Here is a 26,424-nt window from a genome sequence, read left to right on the forward strand (position 1 = left end):
TTTAAAAAAAGCTTACTAACACTATTACTTACCAAACAGCAACTGCCACTATCTTCATGACAGATTCATTTAAACACTGACAAAAGCTGACCAAAGGAACACCACTGTTTCCCATTCTTCCCAACATTATACCTGCAAATGTAGACATTTGTGTTTAAATTCTCATGTGCCTTCATGCAAATCCCAGAGCTTTCCCTCCCTGCTATAACTCAAGGTAAACTAAGTGGGATATAGCTGGCTGAATATAGATGTTTGTGCAGTAGGAATAGACTATATATCTGAAAATCTCACCTGACGCAGACACAAAGCACTGGGGAGGCAAGGCACAACCTTTTTCTTTGGCTCCCTACAGGGCTCTGTCATCCACTTGACATGTTTGAGGTCTCAGTGTCTCAGGTTTGTTTGTAGCTACTACAGCCAGGGCTGACCCAACAGCTGGGGCTGTCATGTACGTGGCACTAGAGGCAGTACATTCTGTGCATCAGCCAGGAGGAAGCCAGCTCTCAGCTTCCATCTCTTGATTCCTGGGCCAGCAAGAGTTAGGGCATGGTAACAGTAATACATTCAGCTCTGTGAAGACAATGAGTGGTTTTCTAAGAAGTCCTTGATTATAATAAGAATGTATAATTAATTCATTCATGTCCAATAATTCTTGGCTGGAACATTGGTTGTGACATTGTGCTTTGGGAACTGGCTATAAGATATAAAACTGATGGACAGCCAATTTCCAGTAGTGTTGCATATGGAATACCACATACTGGAGAAATTAAAAAGAGACAGATCTGCTGGTTTTGGACTTGGTTTTTGACCCCTTGTGCTTGTATGAACTGTAATGTAATAAATACAGTCAAAGATGTTTTATGGAACAAGAAGACCATAGAAGACCACGATAAGTTCGAAGAAGAAATTAGATAGTAGATAAAGAAGACTGTATCAGCTTTTTCCTGTAATAATCATCAGAACATAACCTTTGTCATTGTTAAGTAGGGCATATTAAGGGAGTGGTTAAAGTCCCTCTTCCTAGTTCACAAAGATAACATACCATACGTGGCAACAGTGTTTCTTCAGCAAGTGAAACTAAATAAATCAGCTAGAGAGAAGCTCTTCCAGTTCACTGAGATAAGCTACTAGATGGTATATAAGCATTGCACAATGAAAAAATTAAAATAATGAAGTTTCAATAAAAGACAGGATCCAGAATTTAAAGCTGATTAAACATTATTCCTCTGAAACTCACCCGTCATATCTCTGAGGCTTATTATCTGAACTGTCCTCTTAGACAGGGAAATGATAGTTATATTTTACACTAATAATGTAATAAAACTGTGATTAAGAATGGATGAGAATGGCAGGAAAGACTCCAAGGCAAAAAACAATTTACTGCTTGCTAAGGAGAACTTTAGTTCTCCTCGGACCTTGTCTGGAAGTAGGTTATTCTTATTCAGGAAACCCAACACCCCAACCTTCATCTTTTTCTCGTAAATGGATTCTTGGATTATTGCAAACCAACATGTCTGAAACCTACCCATTGTTGCAGAGAATATGACAATCCCTAGCACATTCATGCCATCACTAGTGCCTGGTTCTGATTTGTAAATCACTTCAGGTGGAGGAGTGATGTCCAAGGCAAAATTCTGGACATTGGATCCATTCTCATCTTGGACTCCATATATTATAATGCGATGAGTTGTGCTTTCAGATGATGCTTTGTTAGCTTTAATGATGGGAATACTCTTTGTGCGGTACTGAAAGAAAACAAAGGTTTTTTTTACTATAATATCCCAGCAGGAATTAATAGTTAAAAAGAGACTTCATAAGTTCTTTGTTAAATAAGGCTGTCTGTTAGGGGGAACAGCATGAAAAGAATAACAGCTGCTGGCCCTATGTGTAGAAAATGTTGGATTTTTGGAAAAGCAAGAATCAGAACTGCCTAAAATCAGAGCCTTGTGCAGCAAACACATGATCTGACAGAGTTGGTTTAGATATTCTCTTGTATTTCCTTTCCTGCAGAACATAATTGGGAATTAGTTGCCAGGTGTTCGATTGCCCTTCTCTTTGCCTCATGGAGTTCCCATTAAATATTCCCACAGACGAAATAAATACAGCCATGCCTCTTGCTTACTCATAACTTTTGGATAAGATTTTCTGGCCAAATTCCAAATTTAGCAATTAAATTCTTCCTAAATACATTATTTTGTTGCTTTAGATGGATATTGTATTCTGTTCTTCCTTTATGCAGTGGTACAGTGCCCTCGAGGAGCAGAGCAAAGAATAGAATGAAAATGGGGTCCACATATAGATTCCCCAGCACAACCAGGATGTGTACTGGCTCCAGTCTGGAAACAGCAGAGCTGTATTATTACAAGGCAAGATCTCTTAACTCATCCTCTCTCTGAGAAATGGCTATTGTATGGCCGACATAGCACAGCACTAGTCTGAAACACTTGCTGTACATTTTGCTACTCAGGCTTGATCCTCAAAAGAATTTGTAAAAAGAGGTTTGTAAAATATCTAGTTACATGGTATCTCAAAACAAACCTTAGAATGCCATGCTATAGCAAAAATGTAAAATCCCAAAGGTTTCTCTTGACAAAGAAATGGCAAAAGAATGTATCCATGGCCTAACCCACAGCTTTGCTCTAGATGGGAGCTCCAGGTTGGTCTTTACTGGACTATTAAAATAATTCTGACCTACCAGTTGTACTCAGGCTGCAAGGCTGCTGAGGCTAGTGGAAATGAACTCCTTAATTCTTAAATGCTCAAGGTACTTGTAATATCTGAGGTAATACACAGTATCTACATTTGGATTCTCATTATGAAGACATATCATGTGCATCTTTCTATGATGCTGGCTCACCTTTTCAGAGGTAAAAGAACAATAGCCACTTACCTGCTTGAATGTGGCTTCAACAAGGTTGGCTGGAAACATGTTCCTAGAAATGAACAAATAAAATCAATTCTATGGAACTGAAGGCAATTTCTGTTTACTGGGTCTCAGGTCTATGAGATATTAGTTATCTCTTAGTTATCTCTTAACAAGAGATGAACACTGCAGGAGGCTGCTGTACAGATGTGACTGACTCAGCAAGGCACAGCAGGGGGACAGTTCTTCAGAACTCATGTTTTGGGACTCATTTCTAAATACTGGAGTGAAACCCAGGAACTCTAGTTTTAGTCTCTGGCTCAACCACTGTCTCTGTGTTGTAACTGACAACATAAATGGTGTAACTCCCATCCCCATCTAACTGGGGAGAAGAATATTTCTTTATTCTGTATTTTGTCTTGCTTATTTAGATAATGAGCTATTCAAGAAAGAATCAAAGTTCACAGATGTACTCCTGAGATCCTTGGGTGCTGTAATCTTTGGGACTTTAAGTAATGCTGTGAGAAGACCTACAAGCAGTAGTATGTCCTGATACATTTTCATTACTAAACTTCTAAGCAGTATAGCTTTTGCAGAGGTTTGGTCACAAACAGTTTGCATTTCAAACAGATTATCTGATTCCTGATTAAAAGAATTGAGATTAGAGCTGCACAGTCTCTGCTAATTTTTAGTTTTGTCCTGAGGCTCCAGAACAAAAGACTGACATGAGGCAAACAGTTTCATCTGTGCTGACAGCTGAACTATAGCCCAAAATAATGACCGTACACTCTGACATCTGCAGTGAAACGGGAATATTTTTAATTCCAAAGGAGACTCTTGTTATTTTTTCTGACTTTATCTCAGACCATAACATTTCACCTAATAATACCTGGAGTTAATTTATAACTTCTGTTTGAACTAGATTATTACCTTGTAGAAAGTTATTTAATCCGAATTTGAAATGGAGAGCGCACCCTCTACAGGCTTCAAAGAGGAACAATTTTTTTTTTCAGCAAAAAAACTGAAAAATCATATATTTGCATGTAGCTTGGGAATCAAATTTGGGAATCAATATTTGTATGATTACTCTTAATAGTCCTAATAGAACTGCTTTATTTTCAACAGCACCAAATGTCTGAACCTAAAGGCAAAAGACAGTGGTACGCTGCGACCCAGTTCTATGTTTTCACATAAACTTATGCAAAAAGAGTAATTCCTGAATTCTTCTGAGTTTTCTGACCAACTCAAGCTTCAAGACAAGACAACTCTTAAGCATATGTGAAAAGGCTATTGTTATTCTAAGGAGAATTGCTAACTGTGCATATAGTTAAATGCATGCCAGACTGAGACATTTCCCAGATCTGTTTTCCTCTTTGCACCAGCAGCACGTGTGTGCAGCACTGGCTTAGAAATAAACACTTTTATTACTGTTTTAAGTCATGATAATGTCACGTCATGCTTACACCTCAAATTATGAGGTGAAGTCTGTTTCAGTACCAACAGACGGAGCAATTACTACAAACAGGGAATTGATCTTTTCAGAGTAGAACAGAAGAAGAAGAATTTGAATTACAGATCAGCAGCACTGTCTAATGATTGAAGCAGAAGACTGAAAATGAGTTGTAGTGTTGGCCCTCTGTGAGAGCAGACAAGCTGAGTGAAGGCATCCTTTGCCATCTTGGTAAGGCTGTTGCCTTAGGGCACAGTAATTAATATCAGGTGAGCACATGATGATGCACAGCACTTCTGGCCCTTTCTCATGCCAGTGGAGGCGAGGCAGCTCGGATGACCTTCCCTTGCCACCTGAAGTGGGATGCTGTGGGATCAAAACATCTCTAAGCTGGATTGTACACTGGCAATGTCTCCTTACATTTTACCTGTCCTGCTTAAGAGCCCCAGGCATGATGATGGCTGCGTCCTGCAGGGACATGAGATTAGAAGGCTCTCCCCCATAATCAACTTGTCATAAGGTTCAGTTAGCAAGACTTAGTTAAATTAATGCAGTTCCCTTGCTCACACCATTGTTTAATTAGAATTATTTAGCTTAAGGCACTCACTGTGCAGTGTTCCAGTGATCACTGGAACAGGCTGCCCAGGGAGGTTGTGGAGTCTCCTTCTCTGGAGATATTCAAGACCCGCCTGGACACCTATTTGTGTGACCTGGTGTAGGGAACCTGCTTTGGCAGGGGGGTTGGACTCGATGATCTCTGGAGGTCCTTTCCAACCTCTACAATTCTGTGATTCTGTGATTCTGTGATTCTGATGTGGTTAGTGACAAGCAGTGCTCACTACGCTACTGCAAGTCTGACTGCTTTCACTTCTGTAACAGCAGTGCAAAGCACTGAGTTATCTCTGCAAACTTTCCATAAAAGCAGATCATTCTCTGGTTCAAGTGTCAAATCTTTAGCCAAAACAAGATACAGACAACAGCCAGATGTGCATCGCTTTCCTATCAGATGCAGACACAGCCCTTTGCCTGAGCCCCAGGACCTTGGCTGAGGCAGGGGACTAGCTGAAGGACAGCTGGATGGAGCTGGACCTAAGAGAGATGGAGAGGAGGTTTATGGGAGAGGGAGAAGTTTGTTACTGCCTTAGCATGCCTCATAAGGGAATTCTGCTTCTACACTGTTAGAGAGTTCATTAATATTAAACTGCACTTTTTTATGATTTGTGATGATCAGATATAAAGTGCTATGGGATTGCAAAGTGATAATGTAATTATTGTGACATAACCTGCTGTGTGATGTGGATTATTCTGAGGAATGGAATCACACTGAGCAGTCCTGCTTAGGTCTTACATGTCACGTACAAGACAGCACTACAAAGAAATATGTATTTAATTGCTGATGATTTCTACTTTCTATCTCTGCTTTATAGTCTTAATTAGAAGAATTAAGAACAAATTGAGACTGCTCCAGAAAGGAAATATCATACAGTTAGTAGCTAGATTAACTGTAAGACAAATTTGTGGAGGATTAAAGCATTTTATTTCTTTATCATTCTTTATCCTGCAGGAATTACAACTACCCACATAATTCTGGATCCTGGAATGCTCCCAATAATTTTTAATATATTATGTACTGTGATCCAGTCTTTGAGACACAATTTATCTAGTGAATGGTTGACCTGAATGTGTTTGCCAGAACTTCAGCTTATTTTTTATTTTAAGCTGGTTTACTTGGATTGAAAAAATCCAGTATTAGCCAAAATTTAGTTTTGTTAATTAAAAACACTGAAGGGAGCAATCTGTGGAAGAAAACTCTAATGGACCAAAAACAAATAATAAGAAAGTATTAAACAGCCACAGATACTCAGGAGATGAGTGGGAGTTTATGGATTCAGACAGGCCTCTTGGGAAACATCTGACAAAGCCTTGCTGTAGAGATACACCTTGCTGCATGCTGATATTTGTCCTCCTCTCTTACAGGCATCCAACTTGAAATCAGACCAGCCCTGCCACATCTCTACTACCTTCACAACGATGAAGTTATACCCACATGGATCTGGTATCAGGATCATAAAGTGAAGCTGTCCCTTTACTCAGAACAGGTACTGTGTTTATCACTGTCATATGCTGCATTAAAGACACAGTCAGTACTTAAGAAATAATAATTGTTGGTGCCACCACCTATAAATGCTCTGGTGTTTATTCAATTAAGAGAGCTAAGCAGATTAAATATTTCTAGATTTCCAGTTCTACTCTCTGATTGCTTATAAAATCCGGAACACAAAATAAGACTGTGGGAAATAAAGTGATCTAGGAGTCATTTCTCAAGCACAACTGATTGTTTCTAACCTCAGGGACACAATTGGGCATTCTTGACAAAAATAATTTCACACAATAATAGAGAATTATATATAGTGAAGAAAAGTGAGAGAGATTGGTGATGAACATGTGTACATTTAGGTCTAAGACAAGGATATGACTGTAAAACAGAAACTGAGAAATGTGGCTTTTGGTTATGTAAAATAATTAAGAGCTAAATTCTATCTGTCCTGAGGAAGAACAGAGGACGCACTTCCCAGAGCATCTTCTACTTCAGGAATTCTGGCAGACAGAGCAGATGAGTTTAACATAGGTTGAAAGAGTGTATATATATGAAGCTTCAATATGAACTTTCTATAGACCAGACTTACTACTGAAGCACAGATGACACTGCTAGCCTGTATTTGCTGCGCTATCAGCATATACAGATGAATGAACTATTAAACACTTCTTAATGTATCCTGCTGTGATGCACAGGCTGGTCTATTCTACTAGCAAATTTTGGAATCCTTCCCTTGTTTTTGTATGAGATGAGGATTCAGGCACAAGGATATACCAACAGTTAGAAACATGCATGCATGACTAAAGCAACAGGTGTTCTGCAATTAGGTAGCCATGGAATTTAAAGAAAATCCTGCAGACTTGTAGCAAACACGGATGGTTCTAAGGAGCTGTTCTGAGGGTGCAGCTTGTAATACATGTAAAACTATTTAGCACCTTGTCACTGCTAATGGGAGGCCTTTTTCCCTTCTCCATTGTCTCCCAGTAATTAATCTAGCAATTAACATTACTCACTCATTTTTGCTCCCTTAACTTTCTGCTCTTTTAGGAAGCTAAATTGTTTTAGAAAATCATTTTTCAGCTCAGGCAATGCTTTGGTAGTGCCCCCCAGGACATGAGTGCCCTCCTGCTCTCTTCAAAACGTTGCTGACTCCAAGAAGTATGGTAGTGAGACTATTTTCTTGCTCATGCATTTATCCAAATTATCCATGAAACACAAGTATACAGCTATTGGAATAGACAGTTTGATGGCTTCTGGAAAACTTCTATTACAAATAAAAGGCCAAATTCTGGTTATAATTATACTACTGAATGTCTGAAATACTCATTTGGAGTCCTGACCACATCATCTGTTGATTCAAAGCACTTGGTTTTTGCAGATCTTTTTAAAGAAGTTAGGCCAGCAGCCACAGGTACAGCAGATGTTTCCTTGATTCAGAACACCCATTCCCTCTGGGGCACTCTGTGCTCTGCAGCAGCAATCTGGTTTTGCTCTTAGTCTTTGATGTTATCAGTACCTAATCCCTGCCACACCAGACAGTCTTTGGCTGCAGTCTCCCACGCTGCAGAATTAAAGCCACCTGACTGGGTGCTTTTGCAACATATGTGTCCTGGTAATATTTTACTGGCCTATATTTGTGTTGGGCATAAAGCAGCTTTGGACACTGCCCTCTGTACTGTATTTCTCATATTTGAACTAATTTAGCTTGCAAGAACATTGTTTTAAGAGTGGGTTTTTGGTGGTATTCAGTACAGCGAGGATATGGAGACAGTAAAAATGGAGTCTGAGTAGCCTGACATGAGGACTATAATATTTCTGCTATTCACTCTGCAGAAGAATGAACAGCACTGTGGTTCCTATTTACTATAATCTGAAGTCAGGTGTCTCTTCTTTTTCAGTGACATTCCCTTAACCTCAAAGATTCATTTGTGTTTACTCTCCTGTGCATGACTTCCATCATCAGGTGTGTAGACTCTTGACTGCTGTTACTGTACCACATGAGCCACAAATCCTATCCTCAGTTGTATAGGAATACATCTGAAATAGCTTCCTGCTGGTGTCAGTGGGCTTCATCGGGGTTTGCACACCTAAAATCAAGGGCAAAATTTACTTTGGCAAGTCTGAACAAGAGACTTATCTCAGGGTCCGTGGAAAGATGGAGATTGCACATAAATAATCATCTCATTTGGAGTAGAATGGAATGGAAGAAAATAGAACAGTTCAGTTGGAAAATATCTACAAAGACCATTGAGTCCAGCTGCCTGACCGCTTCAGGGCTAACCAAAAGTTGAAGCACATTACCAAGAGCATTATCCAACTGCCTTTTGCACACTGTGCCAACAACCACCTTGCTAGGAAGCCAGTCCTTACTACCAATCTCATTACCCTGGCTAAAAGCACAGAGCATGCTTTTGCAAAATACAAGCCTCAAAGTGCTATTATTATGATAGAAGATGCTAATGGAATGCAAAAATCACTGATCAGAACTAAGGCATTGTGTTGTGCTCGTCTTTTTGTAGATCAAGGCCGAACTAATATGGAATCAGTTTGTCAAATACTTAGACATTTTACGTGTCCTGAGGGTGACACTGTTGCATGGCATTTCAGTTCCAGTAAGGGATCAGAAGGGCGAACCCCCTTCCCTTGCTTCTTCTGAAAGATAAGGCTGGCATAGTTTTAACAGTGCTACGACTTTCTGAAAAACTCATTCTTTGGGGTGGAAGCACAAGTACATCACAGAATCACAGAATCACAGAATCATAGAATGGCCAGGGTAGGAAGGGACCTCAAGGATCATGAATCTCCAACCCCCCTGCCACATGCAGGGCCACCAACCTCATCACTTAATGGTAGACCAGGCTGCCCAGGGCCCCATCTAATCTGGCTTTGAACACTTCCAGGGACGGGGCATCCACAACCTCTCTGGGCAGCTGTTCCAGTACCTCACCTCTCTCTCTGTAAAGAATTTCCCCCTGACATCCAACCTAAATCTCCCTTCCCTCAACTTAAAACCATTTCCCCTCATCCTGCAGTTATCTACCCTTTCAAAGAGTTGATTCCCCTCCTGTTTGTAGGCTCCCTTTAGGTACTGAAAGGCTGCAATGAGGCCACCCCGCAGCCTTCTTTTCTCCAGGCTGAACAAGCCCAGCTCCTTCAGCCTGTCTTCATAGCGGAGGTGCTCCAGTCCCCATCTACATCACATCTTTAGGAATCTTGAAAAGGTTAATTCATATAAAAAGTAGCATGACAGAGCCAACACATTTGCACTGTGGTTTCAGGAAAGCAAATTTATCTAATAGAAAATGTTCCTTTATTTCAGAAGATGTCCAGGCCAATTTTCAGGAGGATGAGTAATTTATTCCTTTTTGGTGCTGAAGCTTTCCTAATGCAGTTTTAACTCATGGCTCCCATGTGTTGTCTGCTTCAAAGTCCCTCTTCCCAGCATCATTTTCATCATGGAATTATCTTTTTTCCATGTTGCTTTCCTTTTATGACAAATAGGTACCATACATTTAGGGACTTCAGAGCACTTCAGGCTTCTAAGCAGCTTGAACTTCTTAAAAATTAACTAGAAGAAAACATCTGGTCACACACAGTGGTGAACAGTGCTGGCATCAGACTTCTGTGAGATAAAAGAAATCTGGAAAACTGAAATGATTAAAAAATGCTAGTTTGCCACAGGAGACAGACGAGTATTTCTACCATAGGTACACAGTGGCTTTTGGTAAAATATACTGGAATGTAGATCAAAGCTATTAAAAAAAAAGTTCTTGAATAGTTTAAACTCTGAGTCTTTTAAGGCACTCTTAAATTATTGCCTGCATATACAATTCAGTCGTCAGCTGCAAACTTCTTTAAATGTGATTCTTGGTTTTGCAGCCTGGACTTCGTTGTAACTACAGCAGATACCAAACTTCTCCTGCCCTGTTTTGAAGAAATGGAATTTCTATACAAAATAAAATAGGCCTTAGCTTGAGAAGAGAAAAAGGAAATTATTTTAACAGTGCTTGGGATTCCCATGAAAATATAAATCCTCCACCGTGCTTGTATCTCTTCTAACTACTAATGGGACATTAAAAAAAAAAAAACAACACAAACAACAACAACAACAAAAACCAACTACACAACCCAACAGCACAAATCAGAACAAAGAAAAAACCACTTTTGGTTAAAGTGAGCAAGCCTGACTGAGTCCCCACGTACTTTCTTCAAAGTCTATTAAACTGGATGCAGTCTTGAATAATCAGTGGTAAACCTGCTCTGATTTATCCTTCCAGTAAACAGTGTATGAGCTCTTGTGTTAAGGTGTGATTTGATCCTGTCTGTATTCACTGAGTTGTTTTATTTGGAGATTTTGAGATCAACTGGCTCACAGTACTGTTTTGTGGTGCCCATTTGCACACACAATAAGCTGTATATAAAAAAGGAAGGTGAAACTCCAGTTTGGCTTGGATTTGTTTCCATAAGTGGATGGAAGGCAAATGGTATCCTGAGCTCCATCAAAAGAGGGGTGGCCAGCAGGGACAGGGAGGTGATTGTTCCCCTCTACTCTGCTCTTGTGAGGCTCCATCTGAAGTGCTGCGTCCAAGTGTGGAGCCCCCAGTACAAAAAAGACAGGGAGCTGTTGGAGAGGGTCCAGAGGAGGGCCACAGAGATGATCAGGGGACTGGAGCACCTCCCCTATGAGGACAGGCTGAAGGAGCCGGGCTTGTTCAGCCTGGAGAAAAGAAGGCTGCGGGGTGACCTCATTGCAGCCTTTCAGTACCTAAAGGGAGCCTACAGAGGGGAGGGGAATCAACTCTTTGAAAGGGTTGATAACTGCAGGACAAAGAGAAATGGTTTTAAGTTGAGGAAGGGGAGATTTAGGTTGGATGTCGGGGGAAATTCTTTACAGAGAGAGTGGTGAGGTGCTGGAACAGCTGCCCAGAGAGCATGTGGATGCCCCATCCCTGGAGGTGTTCAAGGCCAGATTAGATGGGGTTCTGGGCAGCCTGGTCTAGCATTAGGTGGGAAGGTTGGTGGCCCTTCGTGTGGCAGGGGGGTTGGAGATTCATGATCCTTGAGGTCCCTTCCAACCCTGGCAATTCTATGATTCTGTGATTCTGTTTGCAGTATTTAATCATTTGTCTTTATCTCATCAGCCAAAATTTGTTTGCCATCAATGACAAATGCAAACAGCGTGATTTAAGTGGCAATAAAATTCACCCATATAAATTTAAGGTATATGAGAATGACAACAGAGCATGGTGGAAATAGCAACTGCTAATGTAAACAGTGCAGTCCTGTGTAACAGATCTTGTTTTACAAACATTCACCCTCAAGTTCTATGCATTTTCTATTCTATTTGTAAGGTGGACATAAGTTCTTGTAGAAAACACACCAAATGTTTTCTATTGGACATCATTCTTATAAGTGCAGCCTTTTTTCTGTCCCTTTAAATACTTTCTCCTTCATTTCTTAACTGAAAAAAGGCCACTAAAAGTATAGAGTTAATTTCAATAATTCACATGGAAGAAAAGAAGGCAAAAGTCTGTGTTGATTCACTATTATTTCCACTGAGATGCCCCAAAAACCACATTCCAAGAACATGACACTGCTAGCTCTCATAGAAGCTGGGAATATTTCCTCTGGGAAATATTCCATTTTCTGAATGATCCTCAGTGAGGTGTTTTTTCCCATATATCTCAGTTCTCCAGCTGTAGGAAAGGAAGATGTCTCTTCCCTACTTCACAGAAGCAATGCAGAGAATAAATACATTAAAATTCATAAGACACCAGGTGTTTTGATGCATTAAAGAGAACAGGATGATGATCGTTAGCCTGAGGATTTGTATTTTTAAATATGGATGAAAATATGATTTCATGAGTTCATACCAGAAATCTTGACTATAATTAAGGCAGATTTGTACATCTGTCTCAGCCCAGTAGTAAAGTGGCAGTAGAAAGAACTACAGAGTGAACAGTTCTTTAGAACTGCATCTCCTGCAAAGCTTCAGTCTGAAAATTACCATCTGAATTACTTGTGCTCAGCCTAGATCTTTGCACAGCGCCAAAGAAGAGGGGCAAGTTGTGCAAGGGGAGATTCCTGAACAGGTATGAAAGCAAACTAGCTGGTTGAAGGGTGTCTTCCAGAGACTGAAGATGTATTTGATTTAAAGCTGGATCAGAGTAAAACGATAATTCAGATACTTAAGAAGTCCACAACAGCACTAAAGATTTTCAGTGCAAAGGCTAAAACTGTGTATATTCTGCTGCATTCAGTGGCCTTTCTGTCTAGGCTGAATTCAGGAGAATGTCAGGGGAGATTCATGTCCACAGATCACATCCCCCATCTCTGAGGGTTCACTTTTGAATGGAACCCTTTCAGATACTTCTGTTGAGAGTTAAGATGGCTGACTTGTGGGTACATTTTCTGAGGCAGTAAATTCAGTATGTCGATCAGATTACATATGTCCTGGATGATGTGAGGTTTAGAGCCGTTTCAGAATCATGTGGTAGTGTCCTAATTGTGTCACATACACTGGAGGTTTTGTTATTGTTTTTTAACATAACAGACAAATACGTGGGGGAAGCACTACCTGCAAAATAATACTGTATACATGCTACATTATGCTCTCATCAGATTCCTCCATATACCATCAGTACTCTAGAAATGTGAACGCTGATTAATGTTATAGGTGTTTAGAATGATGATGAGGCTCTGCAGTAGTTCTTTGCTTTACTTCTGATTAAAACCATTCCTAAAAACAGAATCCTCACCCAAAAATTCCAGAAATTCAATTTCTAGCAACATCCTTCCTCTGTTTCTAGCAACATCCTTCCTCTCTGCCAAAAATTCCAAACCTGACAATGTCATATATAACATCACAAGAAATAATAATACATGTCATAATTTCAAAGTGGCTTCATATCTGAAATAAGTGAGGGCGAATACGTGTATCACCATGCCAAGATTCATGCACTCCACTTGTACACTTAGCATTTTTTTTTTTTTTGAAGAATACCAGATGCTTCCTGTGCAAACTTCTGTGCACATGTGCAACTGATACATTGAGAGGAAATGAATGAATTGAGAAGATAAGCCAATCTGGGCCTGAAAAGATGGTCTCCAGCTGTGAATGGAAGTGATTTATCACTGAGCTGAAGGATCAGCTTTTCCAGCTCAAACCAGCAGATACATCATTACATTTAATCCAGACTTCCACACAGATATTTAGGAGTCTTGCAATTGACTTCAGCAGAGCCAGGATTTCACCCGTAATGTTTATCTAGGCTGAAAGCCCACTCCCCACAGTTGTGTTATTATTTATTTATTTAGTGAATGTGGTTATTTCTGCAGTGGATGAATAAAAACCATCAGTGTACACTCGGGGTAGAAAGAGAGTGCAGCTGTGGATGGTTTTTAGCACAGCAAAAAGGGAGTGAGCAGCTCATAGTCCTGTCATAGTTGATGTCTGTGCAAAACTGTGAAGACTTTAAGGCTTAAGACCTTATCCTCAGGCCACAGCTCCTCCTCAGGCATTTATGTACAAAACATTATCTCCAGAAACTAGGAAGAATGAATGTAGTTACCGGATTAAGTCCAGCAGTGCATCTGCAGAGCTCATGATGGGCTTTCCACCCTCCTCAGTGCTCTCCTTCTGTGCTGCCCCACCAGGATGGATGATGGAGACCATAATTATTCCCACAATCACAGCTACAAATGTTGTCCACAGGTAATAAGTGACAGTTATGATACCCAATCGACTGGAAGTCTTGGCATCCAGGGCTGCTAGCCCAGACATTAAGCTGTGAAAAGAAAACACAAAATACATGGCACCTTATGCATAACATCAATGCAACAGAAAGCCTAATTTCCTATTATTCCATTTGCATCTTGCGTGATCGCCTTCCTATCAGCGTATTTGGAAGCTTGCAGTAACACAAAGTTGTAGCCTGTGCATCTAAAAAGATGTTTCCTTTGTGCCATATGAGATCCTGGTTTCCTGAAGGAACTTGCAAGCTCAGGCTGCACACGTGGCAACCAAATCCTACTGACTGCTCCCTGAAGCTTGAGGGACAGTTTTACACAGCCTTATGTTTGATGGCCCAGTTCACAGGAGTCATAGCAATAATCAGTCAGGCAATCAGAGCCTACACATAACTTCACAGAACTGTAGAGAGATTGGAAGGGACCTATGAAAGAAATCTGATCAGCCCTTTCATTCCTTCCCATGTGAAGAAAGACCATGACTTCAAAGTTAAAAATACTTAGGGGCAGGTTTGACATACGGTTCATTTTTCACCTAAAAAAAAAAAAACAACAAAAACTCTTTTACTTTTTTCTAAACCCATACAAACCACAATAGATTTCTGCTTTAGTAGGGGCCATGCTGGGGAGCAGACAGACTCTGTTACTGTACTGTAAGCAGAGAAGACTCCTTCATGAGCCGGTACAGCATCTCAAGAAAATGCTGTGGTGATCTCAACCTCTTATTTCCCCTTTGGCTCTTTCCACCATTGCCAAAAGATGGTCGGAGGCCTCACAAAGCTTGTCTCAGCCATGCTATATAACTCTCTGCCATGTAGTTTAACCTCCACTAGCCCTCTTTTACAGGCAAATTAAGGCACTGCTTGGTGCCTGAACTTGCCCTTGCTACTCTGGTGTAGACCCTGCTGCTGCTTCCCAGTAATCCGAGACTGAGATGTGAGTTTCCAATCACACCTGTGTTGCCTGGGGCTTTAAATTAAGATTTAGCTTTGAATAATCTGATGTAAACTCTTCTAAACATGCATCTCAGGAAAACTAAAGTTGAAATAAAATATTACATTTACTATTTGCTGTGACCCCACTGCCTAGATTTATCATCAAAGCAGAACAGATTATCAAGCTTTTCCTCATAAACAGTGATGTACTAAGCTGCATCTCCTTGAATGGGACCTTCTTGACCTCACTCTACTCAGTGAGGTTGTCTAGAGCCAATACTAAAGTGCAGCTTAACCTTTATAGGACTTTTAATGAAATCAAATGGATGGGGTTTAGTGCTCAGGTTCCTGCTCTCTGCTAGATTAATTAAGAAAATGCATTGCTTTTCTGCATCGCCACTCTCTCATGTAGGACAGTTTTTGTTAATGCCACTGAAGCAAGGGAAAATGCTGGCTGCACTGTAATATGAATCATTTAGAAAATGAGCATCTTGATCTCTCTCACTTTTGTAGCCATTTTCTTTCTTCTCTTTGATAAAAATTCACCTTTCTTTCTGCCTGTAAGGCTCTGTTTACAAACACAACACTACATATTAAAAAACAGTAGCAGCAATGATACTTCCTTGGCATTTCCCTGTGGAAGACTCAATATTCTAAAGCTCTGATTTAAGTATTATATGTGTCTCAGAATAAACTGATTTCTAACTAGCTAGATGTTTTCCACAGTAACTGTTTTAAGTGTTCATGACAGGTATATTATGCAGGAAAACTGACACAAGTGGTATGAAAGCCCTGACCAAGCAGATCTGCAGCTATTGGGTAGCATGCTATGCATGCTGATTACTTAGAGAGGAGAGAAGGAGTACAGTTTTTTTTTCCTGGTGCTGTCCTGAAGCCATTATCTCTGTGGGAAAGACAGTCCCTGTGTTGTGTTTGCTCTGCAGAGCAGTGGGAGATGAACTCTGCTGCACATGGTGCTTGAACTGTCATGACTATTCACCTGGGAAGTATGTCCAGGAGAATTGAAGGCAAAACCTCATAATTAAGAACTTCCAGTGGGTCATGTGCATTTGGGGGTGCCACTTCAGCCTCAGCCATTTTACAGTTAGATCTGGGGAATGATGTGCAGCTAGAATCTAATCAGACATTGGCTTGTAGGTGGCAAATCCTGAGGGGGCTAATAATGAGATTGCTCTGTCTTGGGGATATTCATTAACAAGATCATCATCTGTAATGAGATTATCCTATCACCAGATAAAGTCATGCTCGGTTCATGCTGTGATGAGAAAGTTCTCAAAAGTAATTAACTATGGAGATGCAACAGGAGAAACTGTGGTGTGATGAAGCATGAATCAAGGTCTGGGTTCAAATAAAGCTGCATGCTATTCATGGACTGCAAAGTTCAGTTTGAAGAAGGAACCAATGGAAGCAGTTTTATGTAAGCTGTGGTGCAACAGTGAACATTTTAAGCAATTGTTCAGACTTATTTTCAGGAAGAAATGTCTGTAAATAGTTAGAGACTGTAGTCACTCATTAACCACTTTTCATTTGACTTCATACATTTGACGTCAGAAGTAACAGAACAGAAAGCACCAAGATTAGCAGACATACTGAGCATCACAGTTACTGTATGAAGTAACACACAGTTACATCACAGGATTTCCTCACTGTTCATCAGTATAGCTCTGTTGTTCACATAACGCAGCTGAAGAATGGTGAGAAAAAGTACTCTTCTCATTTTCTATGAAATAAGGAATTCAGAAGGAATAGCTTCCTAAGATCACTGATCATGTGCAGGTTTTACCTTTAAAACTAATGTTCATTAGACACTCTTGGCTATATTGCTACCCTTGCCAACAGCAACCCAAGTAGCTTCTATGACTGAACAAAGATGTTCCTGTGCCCTTCAGAACCAGACTCTTAAGAAACAGAAATTAATGAAAACCAGGATACTTTAAATTCTTATAAATCCTCAGAATCTGATTAGGCTTGGAAGAACAGGGCAGATATTTGATTTATAGGTTAAAATCGCCTGACTTCCCATGTATTTAAAGTAGCTTCTACAAATGTGCTTCATGCATAGCTTCCATAATATGATTGCCAAACAGACAAGAAAGGAATAACACAATGAAAACCAACCTGCAGCTTTTCTGAATAATTACAGTATTTCTCACTCATTTAATCAGTCTGGCCAAAAAAACAAAACAGGAAAAAAAGTTCTTGCAATTTCATATTTAGGGACTACTTCTCAGTTTGTATTGAAAAAAATACAATGTCAATTTAAGGCCTCCAAAATACATTTGAATCAGTTTTGGATGAAATATTAAACCTTGTAGAGCAGGATGTAAGTGAAATCTGATTTCTATGATTTAAGAAGTTTTTTTGCACCTTGCCTTGAAACATCTGGTACTGGATGTAATAACAGGCATCAAAACAAATGAAACAGCCCCATGACCTCTTTATTTCCTGCACAGGTTGTTCCAGCTACATGTGAAAATGATCCTTCTGTGTTGTTCTTTTTTCTGCTGACTAGAAGAGTCTGCTTTTTTATTCTATGATCTTGTTTGTCCAACAGATCTTGGCTGAAATTGTGTATGCTCAGAGATTACGCACAATTTGGAACAATAACCTCCACATTTGTTCTATCTGCTGTATATCTGTGTACATACCTGCCCTATGGTCCTTGTATTTCTGTGGCTTTCAAGCCTCTTCAAAGTTGTGTTTAATAACCTTCAGATCTTTCTGTGACATAAAACTGCTGCTTTGTGGTATTTGCGGGAAGAGATTTAAGTTTTATACTTCTTTTCTTAACAAGTAAAAAACGTCTAGGGTTTTTTTTGTTGTTGTTGTTTGTTTGTTTAATTACTTATTTATTTATTTAACTAAGACTTAGGTATTTCTAAATCTACTCTGCTTTGTTTTCAGTAAATAAGTTGTTTCCATTCAGCCAAATCTGTCTTATTTCCTCTCCAAACTACTCTCATTTTTATTGGAGAAAGAGTCAGGAAGTCAATGAATAAGATGGTAGCAGTTTGTTCAGAAGCTGATTATTGAAAACTATTAAAAAAATTCATTTACTTGCAGCATTTTAGTGGGGTTGATATTTAAGGCTTAATTATTTCTTTAAGACTTCAATTGTTTAATTGTTTACTGTTAGTAAAAAAGCTCAAACAAGCAACAAAACAGGTACATTATTTTCCTAGAATGGCTTAATTAAATCTTATTTATTTTGGGGGGAAACTCTCCATATGATTTATGAAATGTTAGAATAAATTATGTCTTTATTGGGTCTTTGTTGAGGGAGAACAGTGAAGAGGATCAGTGGAAGATCCAGTGAAACTTAGATGAAGCTCTCAAAGGGAAACTTGAAGGGAAAAGGAAGATGTCCATTTCTCCAGGAATTATTTTAAATGTGGTTAAATAAAAATACAAGGTCAGTTACTATATTGTTTTAAACATTGGTAACAGTACAAACGAATGGAACTATTAAATACTATGCTTCATGTCTGCTTGGAGAGAAATCTGTGTAAAAAGCAAAAATTATTCTAGCAGGTTTTAATTAATGAGGGAGTCTTTCAATATTTTGGAAATCTAATTAGCCCCCTGCGAACAACTAGCTAAACTCTTGTGAGCATCTCTAGACTTTTTCTGGTTGTCACTGATAAGCATCACAGTATTTATGAAGTATTTTATTTACATACAAAAACAGAACTTTCTATCCTCTCTGCCATTCTCTACTTTTTTTATCTGTTGCCTTCTGATAAAAAGCAAGTTTTTTACTTCCTTCAAGATCAAAACCTATGTCCCCAGAAATGGAAAATACAAGGAGCTGCAGTAAAGACTCCATTCTGCTTGTTTATTTTGTCTTTCTCGCCACCAGAAGCCATCTGGATGTTGCTTTGAAATAGATGGATTATGGATGAAGTTATCAGAAAGGATTAGTGTGATTAGAAAGACATTAATCCTGTCAAGAAGTAATGGTCAAGTATTAACCACAAGCAGTTGGTCCTAGAATCATGTTTGTTTTCATTCATCCCATTCCCACTCTCTCATTCTCATTCTGTAATTGCATGCCATAGAAAAGACCTAGCTAAGCAAATTCTCCCGGTGAGGCTGGGAAGCTCCTCTAACAGCTACATTAGAGATGATTATATTACAGTCAAGCATCATGAAAGTGAAGTGCAAGCTCCACTAATGCTGCTTCATTGGGCAGGCAGGCTGTCTTGTAGCTTTTTGTCAAGGTCAGTGCCTTTAAGTTTCAACATGGTAATAATCTCCATTTACACAGCTCAAGCCATTTAATCATCTTAAAATGCTTCACTAATATAAAAATCTATCATACAGGAAGGTACTATTTATCTTTTACAGACAAGGAAACAGCAAAATTAAGGCACTTATTTAAAGACAAATAATTTCTAGTGAAAATTGGAAGGCTGAAGCTATCTCTGTACTGTCATGGACCATCAGCACTTCCTTCACTGGTGACCAGGCTGATTCATTTCCATGGAAGTACCATTTATAGATTTATTATCTTGCAATAATGAAAATAAGACACTTCACAGTAATGAGAGAAAGAAATAAGGAACTTTCTCTTATTCTTTCTGCAGTTTGATGCTTGATTGTGCTTTTAGTCTCCAGTAAAGTTAAAATGATTTTAGCAGCAGGGATCAGAATGACTTTTTTTTTCCAGGATATTCTTTCCTTTCTTCTAAGATGATGGAATACCAACAGAGCTAGGCACTGCTACAACTGTGACAGAGATGTCTGCTGCTGACATCATACACCACAGTGAGAGTGGTACTGGTGGGAGGGCCATACCCATTTCTGCTTCACCTGCATGGTCTTCTTTTACTTAACGTGATGTAAGTTTTTTATCTCCAGATGTCAAATCACAATGCACAGGAAAAAATGCCCCCTGCTCCACTATGCACAAACACACTAGTTGGTACATCTGTCAGTCCCTATCTGTATACATATCACACAAGAATCACAGAATCACCCTATCACAGAATCGTAGGAGTTGGAAGGGATTTTTGGGACCTAAAGCATGTTCCCCAGATGAGGAAAATGTCCAGGCAGGTTTTGTCACTGGTAGCTATTTTACTAAAGACAGTGTCTCAAAGGTGTCAAGCATGATGGAAAATCTTGCCCTCTGTCTTCAAATAACAGCAAATTAAAATGTCAGAAAATCAAGCTGTCTGCAATATGCTATTTGCAGTAACTATGTTTAATTTTACAGCTAGGCTTCAAGAAAAGAAACTGAAACTAAAAAATCTACATTTCTAGCTAATCATGACATCCATTTTTTTGAGCAAGAACTCAAATAATGCACTGTACTTTATTAGTGTGCTATAGGGAATCTGTTCTTACAAACTAATGCAAAACAGGCAGGACTTTGCTCAGCAAACAATGAACATCAATGTCCAATGGCTGTTCTGCCACTACTTCCTCTTCAGTAATCCAGCACATGAAGCCAAAGTGACAATCTGTGAATGCTGGAAGGAACAAAGAGCAACCTTTGTCTGCTGACTGACAGAGGAGACCTGAGACATTATACTGTAGCACACGCAGAATTCAGGCTGGCAGGTTGACTTTAGCTGTTCTGATAAAATATTTCTTAAATTCAGATGTTGGGATGCAAATAAAAATAAATTATCTGTAAAGTATGTATCTGAAGCTTCCATCTATGGAAAGAGCCAAGAAACTCAATGATACTTGATTTTCTATTCAGACAGTTCTTTCAACTGTTTTTATATTAAGAAAAGACCAGAAGGATCTGGAATACAAATTCCAATTATAAAAAAGTCAGATTTAGTCAACTCTTTATTGTTCACACATGGCTTTATTCTAAGGAAACAGAAGGATTTCAGCCAGCTCCTCAAACTTCACATGTCATTGCCATTTATTTGCAAGACATAAACTATTTCATACTAAAAAGACTGCAGAAGAATTCTGACAGGTCACAAACAATTTGGATCCCCTTTGTAAATCAGTGCTCTCCACACTCATTCACTTTGTGACTCCAGATGTCTGCTGCACATCGTTATATCCCTACTGATACTGCCCAAATAATCTGTATGGAGTTGGTCCAACGTTGTCATTATGACATGAAAAACTCTGTAGCATGTCATTTTTCACTGGAAACAGTTTGTACCTCTAGGTTATGCCAGTAAGAAAAAACACCAGAAGACCACCATCCCTTGATGTGTTTAAAAACTGTTTGGATGTGGTGCTCAGAGACATGATTTAGTGGAGGGCTGTTATAGTTAGGAGCATGGTTAGGTTGTGGTTGAACGTGATGATCTGTAAGGTCTTTTCCAACCTGGGTGGATCACCTATTGGATCATCTATTCCAATGATCTATTCCATCCAATGATCTATTGGATAGATATGGAATCTATAAACACGTCGCTACAAGAAAATGTTAGTTTATAATGTACTGAAACCTCTGAAAATATCTGAGGCACAGAGAGGGGATTCGCAAGGTCTCCTAAGACGGTAGAATGAAATCTTCCTCTACAAGCTCATGCAATCTTAAAGTACCATCTGGAGAACTTTTGGGGTAACCTGTGATCAGTTCTGCAATGCAACAGAGATATGGATAACTGAAAGTAGTTACTGGTGTTTGGTGAGCTTCCTCTCTGATCACTTCTTACCTATGAGTAGAACTTCCCATTCACTTTCAATCAAGTACAGTTCTGCTTTTCATTTGAAAACTTTACACATTTATTTCCTTAAATTTTCTCCTTAAAACTCTCCTCTCTACATGAACGTTCTCCACGGTAAAACTGCAGATAACATATCTAGGAAAGGGCTAACACCTTGTTCTCACCAGGGTGAAATTTATTACTGTTGTTATTTCTATTACAGTGATACACACAACAGGTGATTCAGAAATGGGATGATATACATGCTTTATGTTACCATTCAAGTATTCCCAGATTTTCCCACACTAACCCAACAGAATGTTCACTGTCTTCTGCTGGGTAGTCCTGTTCCTGAGTGCCACTATTTTTCTATTGCACTTCATTAAGCCCCAGAGCCCAGCTTGGCCACTGCCTAAACATAGCAACAGTGACTGATATTTAGCAAAGAAGGACTAGAGAGAATAGTTTAACTCATACATAGCAGAGAAGAACCAAACCAAAACTGTTCATATTGTCTATCCTTTCCCATTCAATTTTCAGTTCCAGGAAAGGATTAGAAGAAATACCACTGAACATAGTGTCATTCATACCAAACCAGTACTTTTGTGTGAATGAATTTTAGCTAGCTTTTTGGTTTAAAATTAATGATAAATAATTTTTTAAAAAGATACATTTCATAACCTTGTAGAGATTTGTATCTCCCTTATGAATGGACATTATGTTGGCTAGATCAGTCACAGATTCATATTCATGGTAGAAATTTCAGATTGTGAAATTCAGTTCCGGCCTCTGAGTGTTCAGGTCAAATTTTTCATCCCTAGCAAACTGTAAACTTAAGTAGTAAAACAGACAAATTCCAGTCTGTGGTGTATTATCAGTTTCATCTTCAGCTAAAAGCAAGCAAAACAGTGCACAGCACAATTTTCCCAAGCCCCTGGCCTGTCTCACAGCATAACTAAACCCTAAACTCTCAAAGAATATTCGGCTGCACAGAAGTTATTTAGTGTACGTCTACCCAGGCAACGTGGACACTCTCTGTCTTCAGCCTGAGCTGCCAAGACTGGTCCGGAAGCCATGGAGCCACAACAGCTCTTCACATACAGGCTTGGGAGCAAAGCCACGCTAATGCGGCTCTGTGGCTTCCGGCACAGAGCTGGTGCAGGTCTGCATGGCTTGGCTCATGGGCTGAGTGAGCTCACATCTGCCTGCACCCAGCGTGTCTCCACATCTTACGAAGTTCATACAGTTGTCAGCTCTTCAAATATAGCTAACAGGTTCTGGTATGTAGCAGCAGAGCTGAACAAGAACAGAATTCCATAAATCAGAAAGAGCAGTATTTTTTATTAGTGGGATGTTAAAATGCCAATGGCTTCCCCTAATCAAAATGAAAAAAAATTATATATATATATATGGGTAAAAGGGTACTATGATGGAGTAGTTTCCTAACTAAATGACCCACTCAGGAATCTGAGCAGAAGGATAAGGGATTATCAGAACTGATGGCATTATGGACAGGAATCCCCTTAAAGACAGACAGTTCTATATTTAGCATATCATATTTAATTCAGCCAACAAAACCCCAAAAGTATCAAACATTTATTACTATCCCCAAATGAACCTTCAAATAAATGTAATTTTTATTAGCATACATCTGCTTGAATTAGGAACAGTACACTTAAAGAACAGAGCTTTACTTTTTTAAAAAATCCAGGTCAAATTAGTTGTTTAGGTGTGACTACAAAGGGAACAATCTTTCCTTAATCAATTCTGCACAAGGAAAAGGATCAAATCTCTGCTACACGTTATTTCTTAATTATAAAAAAAAATGGTTATTGTTAAATAAATTTAAAATCTAATAATCATTCTGAGATCAGAAGTTCCTGTAAGGCCTGTGAAACTATACACCTGGGTATAGGGAAAAAAATAATCTGTTCACTTCTAATATTATCTGGACATAATACCCACAGGCTGCAAGCCATGGTCTTCCTAAACCTGCCTTCCCCAGACCCCTGGACACAAGGGCAGAGATGCTCAGCAGGGAGCAGCACCACATAAGCTATTGCACTGCCAGACCTGCACACACCCAGCCTTTGTGTCAGCCACTGCTGGCACTGGGAGTGTTTGCTTTAGCAAATTTAAGATGCTGTTGATGGGAAAACTGGGTATTTGTTTCTTTCTTAGTCTTTGTTTAGTGTAGAGTACAAAGATATTGGCATTAGATTCAAATTTCAAGCACTCAGAACTTGAGAAACTGAAGTGATAAGCAGATATCTATGATATTCAATTTGTCCTGAAAGCAATACTGCAGGTGAAGGATAGATGGGGGAGGGGAAAAGGGGGAGAAAAGCTTTTTGTTAACTATACTGAACGAGAGTTAGAGATTTTGTGATTTTCTGGTAGGTAACACTACTAGGAAAAGCCTCAAAGGCCTCCAGATGTGCTACTACTGCACTGGAGCGGCTGCAAACACTCCACTAACAGCTCGTGGTTCCTGGCTCTTCCGGACAGAGCCATCTCCTGGCTGAAGCGAGGAAATTCATTATCTGGAGAGAAGGCTGGTTAATAGCCAAAGACCCACACTTCTTTAAACATATCGGAGCACTCAGGACAGGATGCACTGAGATCCACCTCTGTCACTGCTGTGAATGTGTGTGCCTGTTTGAAAACTTGAGATATTTGCTGAAACCTTTTGGATATACGAGAGAAAACGAACTATTTGCATTGCAGTAATCAGCAGAAAAGAATCGAGGCCTCTGTCCCAAAGAGAATCAGAGAACTTCAGGTCTGCAGATGATCTTTCAGCTTTGTTCAGTCTAAGACAGTGTATGTGTTCAACCATGAATTCATGTTTGGCTTCTACTCTCTCTCAGCTCTCTTATCATTCCCATTTCCAGTATTAAAAATAGTATCCTGTGTTTGTTTATACCTGTAAGAAACTGTGCATCTGGTAACTGCAGGGTCTAAATTCTGATCTTGTAGCAAACACCTAGCAAATATTCCTAGGGCAGATACAAACTCTGGCAAACTATTTATCTTTCTTTATGTTGTTTATGTAGCTATTACTATGCAGCTACCTGTTCTCACCACAGTAAACTCTGTACATCACGAGCTTACAGGGATGAGCTGGGCTAAAACTCTGAGCAAAGGATGGGAACAAGCAAAATATACTTCTTTTAGAACATTGTATGATGCTACGAAGCTTGTTTATGTAACCAGATAACTGAAATAATATCAACTTCCATCCTTAATGAAGGCCCACATCTTGCCAAACCCAAAAGCTCACATGGGGCTCAAACTGGCTGGTTAGTTTTACTGCTTTTCAAGACTTATGTGTATCCAGAAAAACGAAAAGTAAAACCACAGGTGATAGGAAACAGGCACAAGAGCTCTTCCAGGTGCTGTGATATAAGTGCATAAGCTAAGGAACAATACAGTGAAGAAACAATCTGCTGATGTTTGACTGTTTTCTTCTGCAGGCAACAAACTTTTAAAAAAAATACAGTTCAGAGATTCCTGAGTATCTCTCCTTTCTAAGAGAAACTGCCTGCAAAGTTCCCATTTTAACTCTCAGATCACAAGGATAGCATAATTTTTCAGCCACGTCTGAATGAACTCGATTTGAGCTAGTGACCTATAAGTGTGAGATTTTCTAGTCTTGTCAATCTTCTGAACCACATGCTTGGTTCAGGACTGAATAAAACAAACAAGCAAAAAAGGATGTACAAGACAGAACCCCCTGAAATTTCAGAAAGGGTTAGTTTGTTATAGAGGGAGTTAGACTCATGCTGTCCTACAAGAAAAGCTAATCCCTTTTAAGTTCTCTTCTTTAAGTTACTTCTCTTCCTTCCTTAGAAAACTGAATTCATCAATTTTGAGTACAGCTCAGAGATTCCCTGCTGACAGATCCGTAGGTAACCTATAGCAATTGCAGGCTGTGTCAGAGCAGCTCTTTTGCACTGTGCTGCTTCCCCTCCCAGCATATCAAAATCCACAAGGGAATCTAAAGAACAAAACATTTTAGGGAAGGCATGCAACTCTACTCTCTTCTGTCCTTAGCACATCACTTCCTCATGTTACATTTAAGTTTTCCTAGGAAAATTCTCCTTCCACCTCTCCAAAAAAAATTTTTATCCCACATTGATGTTTTCTAGCAGTGTGGGACAGAACCAGGTATGAGTCTATGGTCACACTGTCAGTGTTAGACATACAAATGGCTTCATTATGTGAAAAACCATGGGAAGTTAGATGCAAAGGTGGCATTTAAAAATAAAATTAGTGCTGGATTTGTGTTTTAACTCTCAGTGATCTGAAGTCTAGGAACACATCTTTCTCTTAAAATGAAAGATGAGTTTTTGACATATCTACTAGGTTCCAGAAGCTGAGGCTTCAAGGAAAGACACTAAATATTACAATATCTGTTAAGGTAAAGTTAGCTTTGCTACTCTTCATCTCCTCTCTTCTCTCAGCACTGTGTACATGAGAGGGCTTTTGTCCATCTCACTGGTATTTGGTTGTTATTGTAATCAACTGGAAGACATAAATTTAAAGGGGAGAAAAGCTTTCCAAAGGCAGCTGGTTGAGCATCCTGAGCACTGGGATCTAGATCATTAACTCTGGCACCAGAAAGGTGGCACCATTCAAGCTTCCGCCTTTAATGTATTAAGAAACCACTTTCACTTCCA

At 39.4% G+C, this 26,424-nt stretch overlaps 2 protein-coding genes across 11 annotated transcripts in view; one reads left to right on the top strand and one right to left on the bottom strand.

Annotated features, from left to right (window-relative positions):
- The window catches only part of PODN (podocan), an 83,873-nt gene extending 57,935 nt beyond the window's left edge, over positions 1 to 25,938 (top strand). Inside the window, exons 13-15 of one of the 10 annotated variants that reach the window (XR_016469319.1) lie at positions 6,291 to 6,412; positions 18,396 to 18,528; positions 24,143 to 25,938. The gene's annotated coding sequence lies outside the window, so the exon portion shown is untranslated. Of the gene's footprint in view, positions 1 to 2,239; positions 2,333 to 6,290; positions 6,785 to 8,309; positions 9,140 to 17,569; positions 17,894 to 18,395; positions 18,902 to 24,142 lie in introns of those variants that run through there. The other 9 variants (XR_016469318.1, XR_016469322.1, XR_016469321.1 and 6 more) reach the window with 9 other exon arrangements.
- The window catches only part of SLC1A7 (solute carrier family 1 member 7), a 44,406-nt gene that overhangs the window by 16,349 nt on the left and 1,633 nt on the right, over positions 1 to 26,424 (bottom strand). The window contains exons 3-6 of the mRNA XM_031602742.2: positions 13,983 to 14,198; positions 2,891 to 2,933; positions 1,526 to 1,745; positions 33 to 132 (exon numbers count right to left, since the gene is read on the bottom strand). Of these exons, the coding sequence (XP_031458602.1) occupies positions 33 to 132; positions 1,526 to 1,745; positions 2,891 to 2,933; positions 13,983 to 14,198 (579 nt within the window). The remainder of the gene's footprint in view (positions 1 to 32; positions 133 to 1,525; positions 1,746 to 2,890; positions 2,934 to 13,982; positions 14,199 to 26,424) is intronic.

Source organism: Phasianus colchicus, chromosome 9 (genome assembly GCF_987193195.1).
Source record: "Phasianus colchicus chromosome 9, bPhaCol1.hap1.1, whole genome shotgun sequence".
Taxonomy (NCBI): Eukaryota; Metazoa; Chordata; class Aves; order Galliformes; family Phasianidae; genus Phasianus; species Phasianus colchicus.